The sequence below is a fragment of the Carassius carassius genome, chromosome 17 (genome assembly GCF_963082965.1).
Source record: "Carassius carassius chromosome 17, fCarCar2.1, whole genome shotgun sequence".
Taxonomy (NCBI): Eukaryota; Metazoa; Chordata; class Actinopteri; order Cypriniformes; family Cyprinidae; genus Carassius; species Carassius carassius.
Window position 1 is genome coordinate 5,662,534 of NC_081771.1, and position 22,021 is coordinate 5,684,554.

Genomic DNA, 22,021 nt, shown 5'->3' on the forward strand with positions numbered 1-22,021 from the left:
GATGATGCTGTTAGTACAAACCATGTGTCTGCTGTTCAGCTTGCTCTGACAGACATGTTTGGAAACACAGTATGCCTGGCTCCAATGTGCCTTGTCATTTTTTAGACTCGTAGTTTTCCTTTTTTCTTCTTTTTAACCTAGTCTGTTCACCCTTGATAGTTAATTCATACTGTAAGTATTTGTGACTTTTACGCACATCAGTCATCAAATGAGGTTTTTACTTATGTAAGCATATATATATATATATATATATATATATATATATATATATATATAATATCTGCTGTTAAAAAATTTAGCATTTTTTAAACGCTTTATAATTAATTTTTTGTTTTTAGGTAAAAAAAACCTACATGCTTGCTATTCACATCTAATAAATCACCTATATTATTTGTCACTTTTTAGACATATCAGACACCTGTAAATAAGGTTTTTTTTTTTTTTTTTTTTTTTTTTTTTTTACTTTTTAGTGGAGTTTGAATGTGTGCATGAGTTATTTGGCCAGCAATACAAACAGGTCAAATGAATTTCTGTTTCAACACCAGCATCCTGAATACATATTTACCCTCACAGCATTCCATACGGGAGCATCATGTATTTGTGTGTTTGAGATTTTGTACACATCAGAAAGACACGAGTGTGTGTGTGTGTGTGTTTCAGATCATATGCATGTTTGTGTGAACTCTCAGAATGAGCATGTCCCACTGAAATCACTGATGTGTGTTGTGTGGAATTGTCAAAGAAGGATATATTTTAAAGCATATGGATTTTCCGCTGTAACTGTAAATAATGAATGTAAAATAGGTGAATTTTATGTCTAAGAAATTGTAGTTTTATAGTGTGATTTTAATAGCTGTACCATTTTCATCTGTTGTATAATGTAGAATATTTCTTTTCTTTAATGCACTATCATGGTAGTAAATACTGTAAGACAGTGTAAACACCTCACCTTTTTTTGTTTACCATACTGTATTTATTAGATCACCTAATTTATTTAGTTTTTTTTGCTTTCAGTTTTACTTCTGTTATGGAAATAAAATTGTTAGAAAAAAAATCTGTTTTTGTGAATGAACCGTGTGGGTAGCTGTAGCGCTGTAGTTTCCAACAAGTGGTTCTGATTAATCAAACACCCGATTCAACTTTGATAAAACTGAAACTGGCGAGTAATTTAGAAGACATACAATAACCACTGTCAGAAATCAAGACCCTCGAGAAAAATAAGTTGAACCGTTTTAATTTCTAATTCAGCAAAGCAAATGAACCTTGGCAGTGTTGTGTAGTGAAGGTTTGGCCATTCATAACCGCATTTGCGAGGGTGTGGTGAACTTCTCTGGTCAGCCATAGATACGGGAAACCGGGTTCTTCTCATAGTGTTTGATACTATTGATCAGGGGTGTCAAACATACGGCCCACAGAGTTGTCCAATCCGGCCCGCAGGGGGATTTCAACAATAATATAAAATTATAAATTAAACCTCAGTTTGAAAATTAAATAAAGTGTGTTCCCTACAATATTTTATTTTGAATTTAAAGAGGAACAAATTACTAATTAATTTACGTTGATATTACGCCTCTGGAGTCTGGACACTTGACGCGCATTTTAAATCGGTGCCAGAATCTCGAGCAGCATGAGGATATGACGATAGCTGCGTTGTAACTGATGCTTGTGTGGCAATTTTCTTGTGATTTTAAACATGGCCAAAAGAAGACATTTGGCCTGGAACGACGGACAGGCTATTTAAGGAGAAATGGAAAAAGGTATTATCTCAACGCCAACATGTAACGTTAAGTTTAATCACAACTTGTGATATTAAATTACACTGTGACGCACTGGACAGCTTCGTATGGAGAAAGTAAATGAGAAAGGAGTGTGCAATATTTATCGTGTACTAATATCCTAACTGTTGTTTTAATGATGTGCGAACTGACATTTTGTAACTTTTCAAAAAAAAAATAAAAACTAAAAAAAATTGTGAGTTTTTCATTGTCGGATGAAGGCTACAATATAATTCAAGATATGAGGCAAACATGTCCTGTATTGTTTTTAATATTTATGTCATGATCGTTAAGTAGCCTAATGTCTAACTATATCAAGAGTGTTGCTTTCCCGAATGTCAGCGCGATCGCTTTTATACTATAGCTCAACTAAAAATATGCTAGTATTAAGTGTGTTACATTAGTCACAATGCTGTCGATCTCGGTTTCGGCAAGGAAAACAAGGCCAAAGTAAGAACAATTGTGTGTCTCCGTGCAGCACTGAGTAGTATTTTGTTACTAAATTAATCTTTGTTTTTGAACAAAGCATTTGAATCTATGATTCAGTGGCCCATTCATAGACGACCACTAGCTTCATTTCTAAATGGATCAGCCGTTTTGAATGAGTCAGTTCACTCATAAGAGATTTGCTGCCACCTACTGGTGACTTTAGTGTCATATTTATTTATCCATGTCAGGCTTAAACCATCTCAAAACACACTCTGCAAAATATGGTAATATATATGTATATTGTCATTTTGTGTCAAAATTGCACACCCCTAAAATAACCTAGCATCATCTTCAAAAAAAATACATTTCCCATGTGTGTGTACTGTATATATACACACACACACACACACACACACATGTATATACACACACATATATACAATTTTTGTAAATTATATTGTAGTTTGTATGGTTAATGTTAATGTAATTGTTAGCAAACTAGAGTTTAACAAAAAGGTAATTCAGCCCGCACAAGGGGACATTTTCTCCGATCTGGCCCTCAACCTTAAATGAGTTTGACACCCCTGCTATAGATGTGTCCACACTAGGGAACGGAGATGCAAAACAACTTCTGAAAAGTGTGGATAAAAAATATTACCACCCTCTTTATTAATATTAAATGCATGCAACTGATATAGATATGTATATGTGTGAAGTCACATAAAGTGCATGTGAAAAAAAGTGTTTTCTATGCTTTTTTTGCATGTAGAAAAGCATTAGATGCTGGTAGAATTTGAAGTCAATTTCAAATTGAGTCAGGTCTAAAAAAAATATGTTGCTGAATTGCCAGTGTATAAACCAGGCAAATGATTTGGATTAACTTTGGCCATGAATTATTAAATGAAGCATGGAAAGATCAGTGCTGTGCTGTACATGCAGATCTGCATGAAAATGTCTTGTGCAGCTCATGCATTTATATTGACATTCACACAGTATTATGTACCATCTCAAATTTATTTTATTATTTCTTACAAAACAATATCAATCATGTGACAGAAACTTATTGTAAACTTGCCAAATTAACATTGAAGCTCTACAAAGCTTGACAAGAAAGGATGCCAAAATAAATCAAATAAGACAACGAAAATATTTATACCTTTTAAGTGTGCATTTGAAAAACTGCATCGAGCACATATATACATTAACAAATAGAGGACAAAAGAATTATATAATCTGGGACATTCAAGAGCACTTTGGTTTGAAAACCCAAAACCTGAGTTTGACTCCAGCCCTCCCCCGTCCCGCAGAGGAGACATACACCATCTAGTACCCATCTATACTCATGAGCTGGGGCGGAAAATAATAACATCTCAGAGTACAATCAGAGCTGCTGCTCATACCTAACAAGGACATACCTAAACAATATACTATTAGAAGCTTCTTAAGAGGTATATGGTTCAATGATGATGTGAATAAACACATTTCATTGCAAAACACATACTGAGGATAAAACAAATACAACACAAATGCTGTTTTATGCTAATTCCAGCTAAGCATGACATTTTTTGTCCTTCATTTGGTTTTATAAACCAGTTACTGTTACACACAATATAAGCCTGTCCTTCATATGAAGAAAAAAAAAATCCAAAAATTTAATTCAAAACTGTATAAACAACTAAAAATGTACACCTATTCATAAAAAATGTTCCTATCAAGACTTGAAAATAAATGTTTGAGGAATGCAAAAGTGAAATATTTTTTGAGAGGGTAAACAAAAAATATCAATTCTGATATCAGTCGAACGTTTATGTGTGTTTTTTGGTATCTGTTAGGAAGATATTAGGAAGATGTCTGATTCATTCTTAAAGAGTCCAGTGCATTTGAGCTTTACATTTTTTTTTTTTTGCATAGAGTAAACCAAAGCTGAAGAATCATTTCCGATCCTCTTCCTGTCAGACGAATGAAGGTTCTCCGTGAACTCTGAAGCGATACACACAGGTGTACTCCAGATGACCCCAGTTGCTCAAGATCCTCAGCTCTGTCATGCTATAGATCTCTGACGCTTCCTACAGCCAAGAAGAAAGGTTACATTTCACAAGTTCCACACCTAGGTAGCCCAAAAATATATATATATTTAATAAATGTATAATTCATTTATATGTATATAAAAACTATATTTTACATAGTAACTTATTATTTTTTTTGTGCCATCAATTATTATTATTATTAATAATGTGTCCAGACGTTTTATTATTATTAACAATAATACAATTATTTTTTTTAAACCAGTGTAAATATACAATACTTTTGACAAATCTGGGGTCAGTAAGATTTTTTTATTTGTGAAAGTAATTTTATTCAATAAGGATGCATTGATCCTAAGTGACGGATAGAAAATACTTTTATAATGTTACAAATTATTTAAGTAAACTGAAATAAATGGCTGTTCTTTTGAACTTTCTATCCATCAAATAAAAATGTATCACGATTTCCACAAAAATATTAAGCAGCATAACTGTGTTTAACACTAATAAAATGAATAAGAAATGCTTTTGAGCAGCAAATCAGCATATTAGAATTAGTATTAAATTACTAGCTTTACAATCACCGTCATAAAATATATTTAAAATACATTCAAACAGAAAACAGTTAGTTTAAACTGAAATAATATTTCACAACATTACCGTTTTATTGCATTTCTTGATTTAAAAACAACAGTAATATTAATATTAAAAACAGAAATACTACCGTATTTTTCGGACTATAAGTCGCACCTAAGTATAAGTCGCATCAGTCAAAAAATATGTCATGATGAGGAAAAAAACATATATAAGTCACACTGGACTATAAGTCGCATTCATTTTAGAACCAAGAACCAAGAGAAAACATTACTGTCTCCAGCCAAGAGAGGGCGTTCTATGATTTCAGTGTAGACTACAGGAGCACTGAGCAGCATAGAGGCGCCCTCTAGCGGCTGGAGACGGTAATGTTTTCTCTTGGTTCATTTCTCTCGGTTCATGTCAAATAAATTTTGATAAATAATAAACTTATAGTTGCAGGACCAGCCAAACTATGAAAAAAAGTGCGACTTATAGTCCGGAAAATACGGTACATGTACTACCATGATGATGATAGATAGTAATAGTCTATTTGGACTCACCACAAGCTTGAAACTCTGAATGGGCTCTCCATCCTGGTCATACATGAATGTCCCAAGCAGCTTTCCATCTTCAGTCTCATCAGACATACCCTAAACACACGACAGCCGAGGAATCTCAAAGCTTTTGCTTCATTGTTATGCAGATGATTAAAAAAACACTGAAATATCACAACTCACATAGACAGCAAAATCCTTAGGGGCGCTGTCAATGCGGCCCGTCGGTGAGAGCTCTTTGGGAAGGTGTTCGAGTGTCACATGGGTGATTCTTACTGGGTAAGACAGCGCGATTACCAAGAAACCCTGGGAGCCTCGGAATGCCCAGCACTTCCCGGGATACAGCTCGGGCTACAACACACACACACACACACACACAGAAGCTTAGACAGTCAGATCTGTGTCTACTGTATGTGGCAGTGTTTGTGTGATCTGTTACCTGTATAACAACCCGAGGGCTTTCTGAATGATACCACAGAGGAATGCCGAATAAACTCAGACACGCAGATCTGGTCTTATACGTCTCTGAGCACCGGGTGTTGAGCACACTGGCACCTGCACAAACACACACACACACTTAGTCATGTCCGGTAGCATTACATAGATACACTACTGTTCAAGAGTACGATATTTTTTTTTATTTAAAAGAAGGCTGCATTAATTGATCAATGGGAAAAGTACAGTAAAAACAGTAATACTGTGAAATAGTAATACAATTTAAAATAATTGTTTTCTATTTTAATATATTGTAAATGTAATTTATTCCTGTGATACAAAGCTGCATTTTCCACATCATTACGCCAGACTTCAGTGTCACATGATCCTTCAGAAATCAGTCTAATATTCTGATTTGAGCTCAAGAAATACTTATTATTATTATCAATGTTGAAAACAGCTGTGCTGCTTTTTTAATCTCTGTATATATTTACTGTACACACACACACACACACACAAGGGTAATTATTACCAGAAGATTCCAAGGCATAGTCCGCCAATCCAATCCCATCTGCCCTGTACAGACTAATTGCCCTGTGGACCATTTCTTTCACATCCTGTTACATACAAAAAACAAATTCTCATTAAAAGGCATCATGATCCTGATGTAAACTTCAAACTAAGACTAAAACACCACAAAAACACTTTTTTTTACTATACTGATTCTACATTTGTCATCCCATTACACACAGACACACACTTGTATAGTGACAGCTCCGGCTCCTTCCTGTTGCAGCGTCTCTCCCACGGTCCTCCAGACGTCTCTCCTGCTCTCTTTCTCCTGCACTAGTCTGTCTAGTATCCGTTTCTCCACATCCTCCAGCGCCCTCTGCAGCTCAGGACGGAGCACTATGGTCGATTCCACTGAGCCTGGATCTTTCAGGAGTTTTATCAGCCAATCGGATAGCTCTGCTCTCAGCTGCAGAGGAAATGACATCATTAGTCCAATAATACTCAACCGCATTCATCACATCAAAGGAATTTAAATGCGCTGAAGCACCCTTACATTAGTGTTGAGAGAGTCTTGTGCATCAACTCTTTCCTTGAGGAGGTCTTGGGTCGACTGCAGGTTTGAGATGCTGGACTTCAGATCAGAAACCTGCTGCTCGTGTTCAGACTCGGCACTAATGAATATTAAACATATTTATTATATCACTGCATAAAATCATGATGCAACTTGCAAAAGAAGATTGAACCAACTCCACAAAATCAAAGTAAAAAACTGACAAGACACTAACTTCCTCATCTGATCATTCAAAGACTTCAGATCAGTTTGAATCATCTAGGAGACAAGCACACAAATGCATAATTACTGTAGGTGGATGACATCATTTCCTGTTTTGCACTTTGTTGCCATGGCAGAAGAAACAGAGGTGGTAGAAAGGAAGAGGGAACGTTTGGTTTGGTTTCCTCACCTCAGATTTGACCTTCTGTCTCATGCTCTCCATCTTCAGCAGTTCGATGTCTTTCTGAGATAACAGACAGACAAAGAGAAAGACATTAGGACACTTCCTCTTCAAAAGACACAGACAAACCTGATTGAGATTAGATTTGAATTACCATCAGGCTCGCCTCTCTTTCATGCAAGCTGACGATCTCTTCCTTCAAGTTAGACAAGCTCGCATGTTGGAGATGATCCTTTAGAGCAAAAAAAAGCCTTTAGTTTAATAATTACAGTAATTTAAGAGAAATATACGGTAACTGAGTATGAAACAGGATCCTTTCTGAGGTCTAATTAACCTGGAGACAATCTACTCACAAAGGTTTCTTTCACAGGTCTATCTGTGTGTTTAACAGACGGAGTCTTTGTAACAACCTCACGCGGAGGAGAACGAGAAGCAAACGGGAACCAGTACCATATTCCTGTAACACAATATTAGGTCACTGCATATTAATGTTTATAACTCAGGCATGAACATGCAATAGCATTTTTACAGCTACATGTACTGTATGTAGTCCTAAAGGTTCAAAGTGGGTTATTTTGAAATACTGTACAAAGATTTTGTTTTCGATATTTAAAAAGAGTCACTATCTGCCGTCTCACCAAAAATAAGAAAGAGGAGAAGGAGGAGCAGAACAGCGGTCTTTCTCATATCTGATGTGCATCTACAGAGAGGGAAAGAGGAAATGTGACCATGTGTAAAAAAATAAATGCTCTTCAATGGTTCTTTGATATGAACAGAAATACGTTTGAGTGCATCTAGAAAACTATTTAATTCACTTCATTTATTTTTTAATCAGAACTGGAAATCACAATTCTCTGCTTTTCTGAAGTCTGTGAGACTCTGTAAAACATTTTGAGATTTGAAACAATCTAGGGTTTTCTTATAAAGGTTCTATTTTAAATGCATGAAAGTTGCAGTAAACTATTACACAACTATCATACATTTTCTTAAGGCCAGACATTTGTAATTACAACACACACACACGCACTGTACCTGCTGAGCAGAAACACATTGATCAGAGACAGTCGAGAGGTCAGGCTGTACCATGAACTTCCCAGCCACCAGTAGAACATGACCAGAGCCTGAGCTGCAACACACACACGAGCGCATGACTACTGGAGGAAAAAAGCTGCTTGTTCATGTTAGTGGGGTGAAGAGAGGGTTTATTCATTTAATACCTGGAGAATGAAACACATCCCAAACGACAAACGGTGGTTCAGTTACAGACTGGGCAGAACCTGGAGAAAAGGGAAAACAAGAGTAGATGTTTTTCAACCTTCTTTGCTTGACCAACCAACCAACTACTAGCCAGTGATTTTTTTTCTTCCCATTTATAAAATTTTTATTCACACTTACTAGGGTTTGATTTTATGGATTGTTCATAATGCTCCTCAGCAGAGGAATATCCAGAGGAGAATCCCTGAGTAGCAAGGGACATGCCTGAAAAACAGAGACACTTAAAATAAATAATGCTTATATGAAATGACTATTATATATTTTAGATTTCTGTTATTTTTATTACAAATTGTAATTATAATATAATATATATATATATATATATATATATACAGTTTTTGAAAGAAGTTTCTTCTGCTCATCAAGCCTGCATTTATTTGATCAAAAATACAGAAAAAAACAGTAATATTGTGAAATATTATTACAACTTAAAATAATAGTTTTCTATTTGAATATACTTTAAAAAAATAATTTATTCCTGTGATGCAAAGCTGAGTTTTCAGTATCATTACTCCAGCCTTCAGTGTCACATGTAACATCCAGTCTATCACATGAACATTTAGAAATCATTCTAATATTCTGATTTATTATGAGTGTTGGAAACAGTTCAGCTGTCTAATATATTTGATGAATAAAAGGTTAAAAAGAACTGCATTTATTCAAAATAAAAATAAAAATTATAATAATATATATTCTAATAATATATTTTCTTTACTATCACTTTTTATCAATTTAACACATCCTTGCTGAATAAAAGTATTGATTTTATTTAAAAAAAAGAAAGAAAAAAAAATACTGACCCCAAATTACTGACCAGTAGTGTATATTGTTATTACAAAATATTTATATTTTAAAAACATAGCTTCTTTTTTTTTTTATTCATCAAAGTATCCTAAAAAAGTATCACATGTTCTGAAAAAATGTTAAGCAGCAGAACTGTTTCCAACTTTGATAATGAATCATCATATTAGAATGATTTCTAAAGGATCATGTGATAATGATCCTAAAAATTCAGCTTTGCATCACAGAAATAAATGATAATTTAATGTATAATAAATTTAAAAACAATTATTTTAAATTGTAATTATATATCACAATATAACATTTTTTCTGTATTTTTGATCAAATAAATGCAGGCTTGATGAGCAGAAGAAACTTCTTTCAAAAACATTAAAAATAGTAATGTTTCCAAACTTTTGGTCTGTACTTATATATATATATATATATATATATTAGGGGTGTAACGGTACGCAAAAATCACGGTTCGGTACGTACCTCGGTTTTAAAGTCACGGTTCGGTTCATTTTCGGTACAGTAAAGGAAAGAAATGCAAACATTAAACTGCAGGTTGTTTATTACTATAAACTTTTTTTAACAATTTGTTTACACTTTTTTAAATACTTTTTAATAAAATATATATAAAATAAAAAAAGAATAAGAAAGTTCTCCACTAAATAAAATACTCTCAGTCTCAAACCAATATCATATAATAAAATATAATGAAAAATATAAATAAATAACTATGATTACAGTGCAGCATTACCAATCCCAGCTTGTAGGCCTGCTCATATTTAAAAAAATAACTTTTCCAAAGTGTAAAGTGCAGCATGAACAGTTTCAGTTTTGAGACCTGCTCAGATTTCGTTATAGCGTTGGACCGATCGGAATTAAGAGCAAAGGTCTGTTTAAATGCCGACAGGAGCTGCATTTGAATTACAATCGTTTTTTTTCTAGTTGTAGTGATGTTCACACTCGCCTGATGCCTTTTGAAAACCTTAGGTCGTTGACACACTGGCATATTGCAAATTGTCCTTTATCAGTAGGCTTTATATTTATGTTCAACATGAAGTATAGATATTGTTGTAGTGAAGACAAGATCCTGGTCTGTCGGCGCCTCGGCAGTCTCCCTCTTTGTCACCTACAGTAGCAGCAGCGAGTCAGCGCCGCGTCAGGCACCATTCTGGTGTGTAAAGACACAGAAAATGCGAAGCAGGTGTCACGCAACTGACAAACAGCAGGAACGCCACGCTCACGCCACGGCACGCAGCCAGTGTGTCACCGGCCTTAGAATCAGCTGCAGGGCGGGATTTGCGCTGAACGCTAAGACTTCCGCCACTTAATATGTTCGTTTGGAAACACGAAAATGTATATGTTCCGCAAACAAAATATTGCTTTCGGTCATTCGGTACACACGTGCACCGTACCGAAAGCCCTATACCGAAACGGTCCGGTACAAATACACGTACCATTACACCTCTAATATATATTTATATATAAAATATTTTTTATTTATTTTTTTTACAGACTCTGTATGTTTAGATACTAACCCTTCTCATTCTCAATGCGCTGTCCAGTCAGTATCTGACTCACACTGCTCGCGCGACTTGAATTGCGTGAAACACTGCTTGTGCTCTTGCGACCACTCCTCTTCTTGAAGATCCTGCAAGAAAACATCTGCATCAGCCAGAAATGCACATGCAAACTATCTACTGTATATGATGCACTGAGAGCTCCAGCAGAAACACACCTGTTTGGGCTCTCTTTGTAAGAGATATGGCCAGTGGATCCGGTGGAGCTCGTGCTGACAGCGTCATCATCAGGGATGGACGGCTCTTTGGTCACTAACCTTGTGCTTCGTCTCGACATCTCTGCAGAACACAGGAATATATATATATATATTTATTATGAAAAAAGTACTTTAACTCATTAGTGGTGACTAATAACTCAAGACTAGTACTACTGCTCATATTTAGGTCATATATATATATATATTAGATTTCATCTAATTTTAGTTTAATTTCAAACAATTTTGTAATGTACTATTGTCATTATTTTAGTTTTTATATATATACGTATATATATATATATATATTTCCAGTCAGTAATTTTAGTCATTCTTTTTAATCTTTTTCAGTTAATTACCAAGGCAACATTTCTTTTTTTAATTAAATTAAATGTTATTCTTATTTTTTAGTTTCAGCTTTTATCTCAATTAACAAAAAAAAAAAAAACACACACAAAAAAGTTTTAAAAGGATTTGTTTTAGTTAATGATAATAACCCTGATTAAATGTTCCCTCTTTATTGTTACATTTACTCATTAAGAAACATCTTTACTGACTGCTCACAGGAAAACCAGAAAACATTGTGAATCAGATCACCAAGATGAAAATCACGACATAAACGTGACATTTCATTAGACACTGTTCAAAGCTTGTTGTTGCAGTCACAAAGTGTAGTCAGATACTGATCTTTGAGTAATTCCTAATCTCAAACGGCAGCTTTGAGCAGCAGATTATGTGAAGGAGAACACGTGGAGCAAATTCCCAAACCACGGAGCTCCAGTTCCCCTTCAATCAGTTACATTAAGTCTCTTTAGTTAGATAATCTTAACAACAGACTGCACTTTAAACTTAAATTAGTTAGGAATCCACCCTTCTGTGCAGATGGAGAAATACAAACAAACTCTCATTCGATGCTCTTGTTTGTTTTAAACCAGCATTCATCCAAGCAACTATTCTTTTTTTCCCCTACAAATCCTTAATCCTGATTGAGCTAATACTCTCACGCAGCATTAAAAACATGCCTCCACATTTACAAACTACTCAATGACCAATGTTGGAGGAAAACACTAAGATGAAACAAGATGCAAAGTCTGACCAAGTTTAATCTGCAATCCGAATATATCAGTATCTCTGCTGAAACCTATACACTTCAAATAAGTAACAGATGCTTTCAATCATGCAAAACATAAACTGCTGATTGAGAACTGAAGTGTTATTTACATCAACTTTAGATGCTGTTTAATGCAACACGTCCAGATAATAATCCCTCTAACAGCTATTTTAAACTAACAGTGTTGTCTTTCAGATCAGCTGTGTTCATTAAATTCATCATCTTATTTCTTGATCTTTTTTATTATACATTATTAAGATATTTTTCTGTTAACTGTGTGCAAATGATTCAAAACACAATTTTAATACAACTTTTCTATTATTAACATTATTTTTAGCTCCAAAATGTAACTGTGATAAGAGACCTGTTTGGAATAAATATTGTGTATAGTCTGTATTATTATTTTGTACACTATATTATTGTTCGTACACTTTATTCAAGGTGAAAGGACTACTAATATTCTACAGATATTCGTGTTATGGCCAACGACAAATGTGACCCTGGACCACAAATCCAGTCTTTAGTAGCACAGGTAACAGTTATATTTGTAGCAATAGCCAACAAATACATTGTATGGTGCAAAATTCTTGATTTTCTTTTACGCCAAAAATAGGACAGGATATTAAGTAGAGATTTTGTAAACTTTCTACCATAAATATAACAAAACTTAATTTTTGATTAGTAATATGGATTGCTATGGACTTCATTTGGACAACTTTAAAAGTGATTTTCTCATCATTCTTTTGTTTTTTGTTTTTTTTTTGCACCCTCAGATTCCATGATTTTCAAATAGTTGTACAGTCTCTCAGCCGAAATTTGGTCTAGGGTCACAAAAAATATAATTTTACATTATATTAGTATTATATATTTACTCCATTATTTTAAATAATATTAACTAACATGCATAACAATGCAACAAACTTTATATCACTTTATAAACCACGGTAATGATTTGGAGCTCACAGAAGGAGGCAAAGTAAGTTTCCGTTTCTATCTTTGGCGGTTCTCTTGATATCTGCGCCAATTTTAACCACAAAGACATTTTGTTTCCTTCCCGACGTGGATGCAAATTAAATGTTTTCTTGGAGGGAACAGCGCACAGTTCTGTGGTGAATAATTACAAACAGACTCTCCAAATGAGAATACAACTACACATTATGTAGCTCTGCAACCTTTGCGTGGAAATGCGGTTATTTACTAGCGGCACATGTCTATAAAACACTCGCGCAGCATCATTTTCACAGCACGTAACGTTATGTCATGTTGTGTTGACTAGTGCCCTAAACAGTCAACGCTGCTTTTGAAAATAAAAGTTAGCGTTTATACACACTCGTGGTCGTCTCACCTTCTCCGTGGGTCTCCAGGAAGACTTGCAGTCTGTCAAAACCTGCTAAAGTGCGAACCGCTCATCCGAAACGGCTCCGCAATAACGGAATAGCGACAGAGACGTCGTTACACTCACGAGATACGAGATACTCACTTCAATCACGTGGCTTATAACGGATTCTAACGCGCTATAAGACAGGATGCTTTGAGGACGGAAGGGCTCGGCTCTTTAGTCTTTTGACAGTTGTCAGCAGCACAGCAGCTCCACCTCTCGTCGACGTTTCTTTGGGGTTGTTTATAGAAAGATGATGTAGGCAGCGAGCGCTACTGTGTGCTGCACGCTGCGCCACCCAGAGGACTCACGGAGTTACGTAGAAACTCCAGCTCGTCAAACTGGAGCTTCGTTTTACACCCGTTTCTTTCACTTTCAACATGATCCATTATGTAACGGTTCTTCGTCGTTTGTTCAAACACTTATTTTAAACATGTTTTAAGCACTCACCTTCTGTCGACCAGCTGACTTTACGTAACCGCTGCATATGTGAACGGTTTATGTGCGAAAATTCAGAAATAAATAACAATAATCGTCACTTCATCTCACGTCGTATCGAAATCTTGTCGTCTTTTGAGTGATTTTGCTAGTTTTGGTAAAATAATACGCCATCAAAAAAATTTATTCAGGCAACATATATTTGTATAAATATTTATTGTTTCAGTGATTTTACAGAACGAAACTTAAATAGAAATGAATAAAATAAAAATATGTGTGTGTGTGTGTGTGTATTTGTGTACAAATACTGTAATATATACTAAAGTATAATTTTGGGGACTTTCCATACACTTCTATTATTGTTATACTGACTAAACGATATTTTCTTTCCCTTAACCATAAACCTACCGCTTCAGATTCATCTTTGTCCTTATGGTCTATCTATCTCTTGAATATATATATATATATATATATATATATATATATATATATATATATATATATATATATATTTTATTTTTTTTTTTATTTTTATTTTTTTTTAACTAAAAACTTTACTATAGTAAGCTATGGCCCTTTTATACACACACAGACACTCGTTTGTAGGCCTACTTGTTTATGCTACATTGCGGAAAAAATATAAAAATAGTAAATTATGTTTATCTGAAAGTGTAATGATGCAAAAAGGGTTTCTATAAGAGGTAGGTTTATGGTTAAGGGATAGAAAATATCGTTTAGTCAGTATAACAATAATAGAAGTGTATGGAAAGTCCCCAAAATTATACTTTAGTATATACTACAGTATATGTACACAAACACAAATACACACACACGCACACACACACACACACACACACACACACACACACACACACACACACACACACACACACACACACACACACACACACATTTATATATGGAATAAATTAATGCTTTATAATTATATTTAAAAATCCTATTTATCACAGTTTCCAAAAAAAAAAACTGTACACCTGCTTTCAACACTGATAATAATAAGTAAATATTTCTTGAGGATCAGCATATTAATTAGAATAATTTATGAAGGATTATTTGACTCTGAACACTGGAGTAATGATGCTCAAACTTCATTGTTGCATCATAGGAATAAATGTAATTTTAAAATGTATTAACATATAAAGCATTTATTTTTAATTTATTTATGGTTGATTTTATTTTTTACCAAATAAATGCAGTCTTGGTGAGCATAAGATATTTTACAAAATAAGAAAGACTTTTACGACCCAAGTTTTGTACGGGTGATGTATTTTAATATTTGTTTATAATCGGAAGATGGCGCCATCGAGCCTTGTTAAGACTGAATTGTCTAATGGACCGTGCACGAAACAATACTCAAATTCATTTAAATCATAGTCTACATTTGTTTGCCCGTGTCAACCATTTTCAGCAGCTGTTTGTCCACCTGTCAAATCTCATTCTTCCTTGCGGTTCTTAATGGAGCTTTAACTCAGCCAGCGCTGAAACGCATTTGCCTTCCTATTCAGTCAAATTCAAGGGGCGTTTAACAAAATATTACATTAAACACACACTCACACTGAAAGTTTATAGGCCTACTTAAAAAAAGTTTGCTCTAGCTAAATATAGAAAACTTCTTTCAGAACAGACCAAGGAAATTCTCATATCATTGGCCTACTGCTTTAGATTCATCAAATACGAGTTTAACTTTGGCTGTGATGACAGAAGCATTGTGAGAGAGGTTTTTGCTACAAGCAGGGTTACAGATAGAAAGGGTTAATGCATTCAGAGCACTGCTACCATCAAGTACAAGACAATTTGTACCCTTCTCAACGAGTCAGTGAGGGGTTAACTGAGAGCTATCAACTCTAATCAGGTCTAAGAGGGATTGGATGAATGTTTAAAATGTCACACACGCCTCAAACTGTGTTCACCTTGAAGGAAACATTCTAATCAATACATCCTTAAGGGCTTATCTTATCCTTATTTGCATATAGAACCAATTTTAATTTTGACCGTGTCTGATTAATGAGACATTAACAGAGCTTGACAAAGACCCTCAGTTACAAGCTTTTACAATAAAATAAATACGCACAGCATTGGTCACAAGTTATATACAATTTGCTACTTGCTATTGCTTGTCATATTAAATTATATTAGGGGAGAGGGACTTTCTCATACTAGAGAACATTTGATTGGACAAAAAAAAAAAAAAAAATCCTTCCCAGGTTGTATGATTTGTAATTCTGGTCCATTTAGCTGAAATGTTCATGTTGACTTTAAGATTGCAGTGCAGTAAGCTTACAATCTCTTATTACCAATCTGTGCACCTTGATTAATTAAGTGAGGTGACATGCGGTGATCATTTATTTCCTGCCTGCTCTATAGATTACATTGCTTTATCAGACCCAGATGTTTTGCTCAAGGTCACAGATATGCACTGTAATGTCAGGCCCAATTGTAACCTGAAATGTGATTATTTTATCACTTATGCAAGGTACAATCACATAAAGGTCATCTGGAATGAAGAATGTGAGGAAACGAGAAGCACTTCCCAAAATTTGATTTTTAGTGCCTTTCTGCTGTTGCCAAGGAAACCAGTTGTACTGTGTGTGTGTGTGTGTGTGTGTGTGAGTGTGTAAGTGTGTGTGTACATGTGTGTCAGTGTATAGCAGCTATAATATCACATAATCAAAGGAAAGACTTCTCAATTTGCTCTTTTTGTCTCTCACACGCAGATGCACACAAAAATGAGAATGAAAAAACATCTGAGCATCAAAAGACATCAGGTTTTAAAGCTTATGTACTGGACATTCTTCATTCGAGTTTAACCTGCTGGTGATTTATTCATTATTCGGAAACCCAAGTCTGAATAATTAAGCAGTTTTTCAATTGTATGTGAATCAAGCTCGCAGACTATTATAACTGTGTAAGCTAACTGATAAAAGCAGTTTTTTTATTTATTATTATTATTATTTTTTTTAATAAAAATAAAATAATATTTAATTGACATTTAAATATTTATTATTAATATTTTTTACTGTAATATGTCATTAATTTCCCATTTAATTTTTTTTTCTTAAATATGCTGTTGACAGTGCTTCATGAATTATTATTTGATAAGAAATTTAAGAAATTGTGGCGCTCTAACTATAGGTAGAGATAATAATTGAAATTCATGACTGATTTTAAACTAATTTTAAAACAGTGTGAATTGGAGTATACCATGTGTGTTTGCATGTGCACCGTCAAGTCAAAATATGACTTTATGACATCATTTCCACTACCCTTCACTTTAAACTTAAATTCTGAAGTGAAATTTAAATTCTGAATTGTGAAGAATTTCTTTTTTTTTCAGGTAATCATTTCATGCACTACAATTACGAACATTTTTGAATCACTAAGGAGCACTTTAGCTTTCTATTATATAATAATTTAGCTTTCAGATTATCAACACTATACTTTGCTGTATTAATGTTTTCATGTTCACAAAGAAGGTCTTAAAAGGCCCTTTGACACAAACAGGGTATGATAGATGCACAATGAGATGTTAATAAAGCTTTAAATGTATTCAAGTATTGTTTTAAAGTGTATTTTAGGGGGTCCCCTTATGAAACAAAAATATATTGCAGTATATTGGAAAATATCATGTAATATATTAGGCATATATTCTTATATATATTTATTTTTTCCAATATATTGCAATATATTGAAAGCGGCAATCATTTGTATATTTTGCAATATATTATGTAGGCTAATATATGTATCATCAATATATTATTAAATGTATTCAAATATATAATATTTTAGAAAATAAAAAGGGAAATTAATATATTACAATATATCACAATATATTTTAAGAAATATATTGGTAAATATATTTTCCTTTCGTAAGGGTCTATGTGCCCTGTACTTGGCAAGAGACTTGTCTATGTAATTATTTGTGCCTGTGACAAGGGAAATGGAAATATATGGTTTTCAGACTGATTGCATCTTTTCACGGCAGAGTGATTGCGTGACAGAAATATTTTTTCTCTGAAACAGAAAATTGTATATGGATTGCTGACTTCCTGTGAAACAAATTATGCAATATAGCTGTCATAAAGGGCTCCTCACAATTGCTTGGCAAACCAGACTGACTGTCATTAGGCTGATCACCAGAATGACAGAACAGACTCTGTTGGAAAGGGCTCTAGGGACAGAGAAAGAGAGGGAGGGAAAATATGAGGGAAGTTAGAGATACGAAATGCCAGTCGGAGAAAAATAAGCAGGCCAAATGGGAAAGACAGAAAACAGATTAATTATTCATCAGTACTCAGAACCTTGTGCAGTCCCTGTGGGGGGATGTTGTATGGAAATTTAGCGCCACGCTGTCATATGTTTCCTTTCAGCCTGAATTCCCCATCACGCTCAACCTTTGACCTAAAGCATGCTAAGATTAGTAGTATTTGAGCTCTCGAACACTACTAAACATTACCGCTTCATCCATGCAAAGAGAGGCTTTCTTTAATTCCTGCATGGTCCTCCACTTCAGAAGATTAATACCTGGCTTAAATGCACCCAAATATTTTGATACAGAGAATCAAAATGTAGGATCAGCTTCTGCTCCAAAGGCTTATAGCTGGAAATGAATGGGCTGGTGATATGAATGGTGATAATGCTGTCTGGAAAACACTTGTGTGTGTCAATAGAATTTATAATACAGAATAAAGTGAAAACTTATGTATTATGTGTGTAAAAATGTAGAGACATTTTTATTGGATTTAACCCTTAAAAAGTAGTTTTGTTGTTATAAATGCTGAATTATATTTAATTTAAAATATAACCTATTAATCCAGATTTAATTTAGATGACCATTATTAGGTTTTCAGTGAAATATTTTTATTGATTAATTACTTTCCCCATCATTTCTTAGATATATTGTGCATTATTATTATTATTGCTATCATAATTTTTTTATCATTTCATTTACATTTAAATTATTTTACATTTATTTGATCATAGCTAGATACTTTGTATCATTTAAAAATAATTGAATAGTTATTTTATTATTTTATTTCAATTGAAATTGTTGACATTTATTTGTTATAGCTAAGATGGAAATCAAGTTCTTTCTTGTTTATCCAGGTCTGGAAAAGTTATAGATTGTTTGGACAAAACACCATATCTTGTTAACAGCTTTCTCGTTATGTTAACATGGCATCTTGTTGTTTCCATGGAGACGAGAGTGTGATAAACGCAGTCTGTCTTTCTGATTCATCTGTCCATTTGTTTATCCTCCTGTCATTCATCATGTACAAACACTCACTTACACACAGAAAGGATTTCGACCTTTTAGTTGAAATTAGCCCATAATTATGCGTTGTTGTAGTCAGTTTAATTATGATTCAAGAGTGACAAAGGCTTATTGCATTTTTGTCAATTTTTCATGGACAAGATCCACACACATATACACCCTGCCGTCCCCTCCATGTTTCTGTAGATCAGATTGTATTGATCAGTAGGGTTAACAGTCCAGAGAAAGCAGCTCTCTCCCACATATTCAGGCTGTCTGTGTGTGTAAAATTTATCTCTGTGCATTATCCTCCTGCAGGAGTGCAGTTTTTTTTATTATTTTTTTTATCTCCATCGAAGTGCTGCCCACTTCAGACACTTCACAAACACTGATGTCTCTTTCCACACGGCTCTAAATTAGCTTTAACCAGCCCCCACCAACCTCAAAATCCTCTCACATGAATATTCAGCAGGTATTTCATTGTACATTAAGCTGACTCAATATCAAAAACTAAGAATATGCTAATAGAATAACATAAGGGAGATAAAATGTGATGCAATAGATTCATGAAAAGACGTGAACTGGGTGCTCTAAAGAAGGTTTTGAAGTAGATTCCAAGTTGCTAGTGGTCCTGATGTCCACTAGAAAAGTTTTAATGTGAATTTGTCTTGCACGTAAGGATTTTTCTGCCTAACATTGTAAGGTCTCATATGATTGTAGATTTGCAACAAAAGCAAGTCCCACAATGCACTGGAATAAGTTCAAATATATAAATACAATTTATACAATATTTATATTATGTAACATCTTAGTAACAGCCAAACTTTATGCGTGTCGTGTATGAATCGTGAAGTTTTTTCAAAAGTAGTGTGACTGAAACTGGCCACTTTTGCGGTTATATTTCCAATTTCATTAATGTTTGCAGTTTTTACAAATCAATTGTTATTATTATTATTTTTATTTTTTTGCTAATTTAAAAACATACTATAGCGTTATTTAATTATTGAATTAATGACTCTTCTTAGGTTAATTTTTTTAGTGAATCAAAAACATACAGCACAAACGGTGCACTTCAACTCCCAAACAAATGACAAACTTACAATATAAGCCGGTACTTTTTAGTGAATCAAAAACATGCAACACTATGGAATGCAACCAGTGTAGTCGAAGAAATGACTCTAATGAGCCGATTCTTTTTAGTGAATCTAACTCATACAGATAATATCTAATTGTGAGCCCTCATTTTTGTTCATATGGCAACATGTTAAAGAAGTAGTTCAGTTAAGAGTTAAATGTATGCCCTCTCTTTAAAAAGACTGTCTATAAAATCTGTGTAAACAACTTTTGCAAGAATTAAAAAATATATATATATATATTATTAAAATAAATAAATATCCCAAGTATTTATTCCTTACAAAAAAAAGAAAAAAAATCTTTAATAAAACCGGAAAGATTCCCATCCCTATTTTCTCATAAGAGTCATTCTGAATGCTTACTGCACTATTTCTGAACCATTGATGACTCTTTGTCAAAAGGTTAAGACAACATCCTAGTAGTGTGACTCACAGAGACATCATTATGTGCCCTCCTCTCTCTCATTCAGTTCAGCAACAGCTCCACTAACAAGCAGGCTCTGTGTAGATTCAGGTCACAATGACTATAGTGCATCCCCTCGATTATTGCACGCTGACCATGCTCTGGCTCTGGGACAGTCATTACCCCTACTGGAGCTTTTTTCACTGGCCTAATTATCTCATTTTGAAACCAAAGTGGGCTCTTATGTTCCTGCTGTGCATTCTGGGTCACTGTATAGTGTGTGCTCTCTAGAGCCTGTGGACAATTTAACCACCTCCAGATTTTATGAAATAAGATGAGAAAGTAAAGGTAGCTCATTGATTTTACACAGTATCAAATGCTTTAATTTGTGCTTCCACACAGCTCCATTCATATGCTTCACATGCACATGCTTTAGCTGACAAGGAATAGAGTATAAATACCTATGCATTGATTCAATCAAAGTTTTAAAAACTCTTTAGTATGATACTTTGGAACTTACCTTTCATTCATCGTTTGTGCTACAGACGTGAATGAGGTGCTAAATTGTCAAATTTTATTGTGAAGAGGGGACTCATTTATGAAATTTATCTCATTTTCGAGGGGACCTAAAAAAAAAAAAAAAAAAAAAAAACATACTTCACATACATACATAACCTACATACTAACAAAATAAAGACAAAAGCTCTCCATCATATCAAAACCACCTATTTCATCTCCAATTCAACCATTTAAAATTAGAGACAAACAATTAGAGTCATTCATCTAGACAAATATATTCATATCAAACATCAGAAAAACAGTTGCAACTGGTATGCAAATAATTAAGAAGAGACATATTAAACTGGTAGAAGGAGGAAATTGATCTAAAAGACCTAGGTAAAGCATTCCAATCAGAAGGGGCTTTAAATTTAAATGCTCTCCTCCCACTTTCCTTGGATATCTTTGGTACAGAAAAGAAAAGATGCTCCGTGTCTCTTAAGCTATAAGATGTTTGAAATTGAATCAAATATTGTTTCAAATAAGATGGATAGTTAGAAAAAATGCATTTGTAAACAAACTGCAACCAGTGAAACTGCCATCTAGAATTTAGTGAAAGAAGATTCAATGACTAATACATTTAGCAGTGATGTGTTCTAAATGGGCACCTCAAAACAAATCTGCAGATACT

At 34.1% G+C, this 22,021-nt stretch overlaps 1 protein-coding gene across 2 annotated transcripts; it reads right to left on the reverse strand.

Moving 5' to 3' along the window:
• Positions 1–3,816: 3,816 nt before the first annotated feature.
• LOC132160477 (SUN domain-containing protein 2-like) lies at positions 3,817–14,133 on the reverse strand. 2 transcript variants are annotated; one of them, XM_059570154.1, is made up of 18 exons: positions 14,037–14,133; positions 11,062–11,182; positions 10,862–10,974; positions 8,655–8,738; positions 8,477–8,536; positions 8,292–8,385; positions 7,898–7,959; positions 7,613–7,716; positions 7,414–7,491; positions 7,269–7,322; positions 7,092–7,135; positions 6,860–6,977; positions 6,554–6,772; positions 6,326–6,410; positions 5,798–5,913; positions 5,542–5,709; positions 5,365–5,454; positions 3,817–4,270 (listed from the first exon to the last, which is right to left on the reverse strand). In XM_059570154.1, the coding sequence occupies exons 1-18, from the start codon at positions 14,071–14,073 to the stop codon at positions 4,157–4,159; spliced, it is 1,761 nt and encodes a 586-aa protein (XP_059426137.1). In that variant the 5' UTR covers positions 14,074–14,133; the 3' UTR covers positions 3,817–4,156. The 2 variants fall into 2 exon arrangements, with proteins under 2 accessions (XP_059426137.1, XP_059426138.1); XM_059570155.1 differs by lacking the exon at positions 14,037–14,133 and adding an exon at positions 13,554–13,817.
• Positions 14,134–22,021: the final 7,888 nt, after the last annotated feature.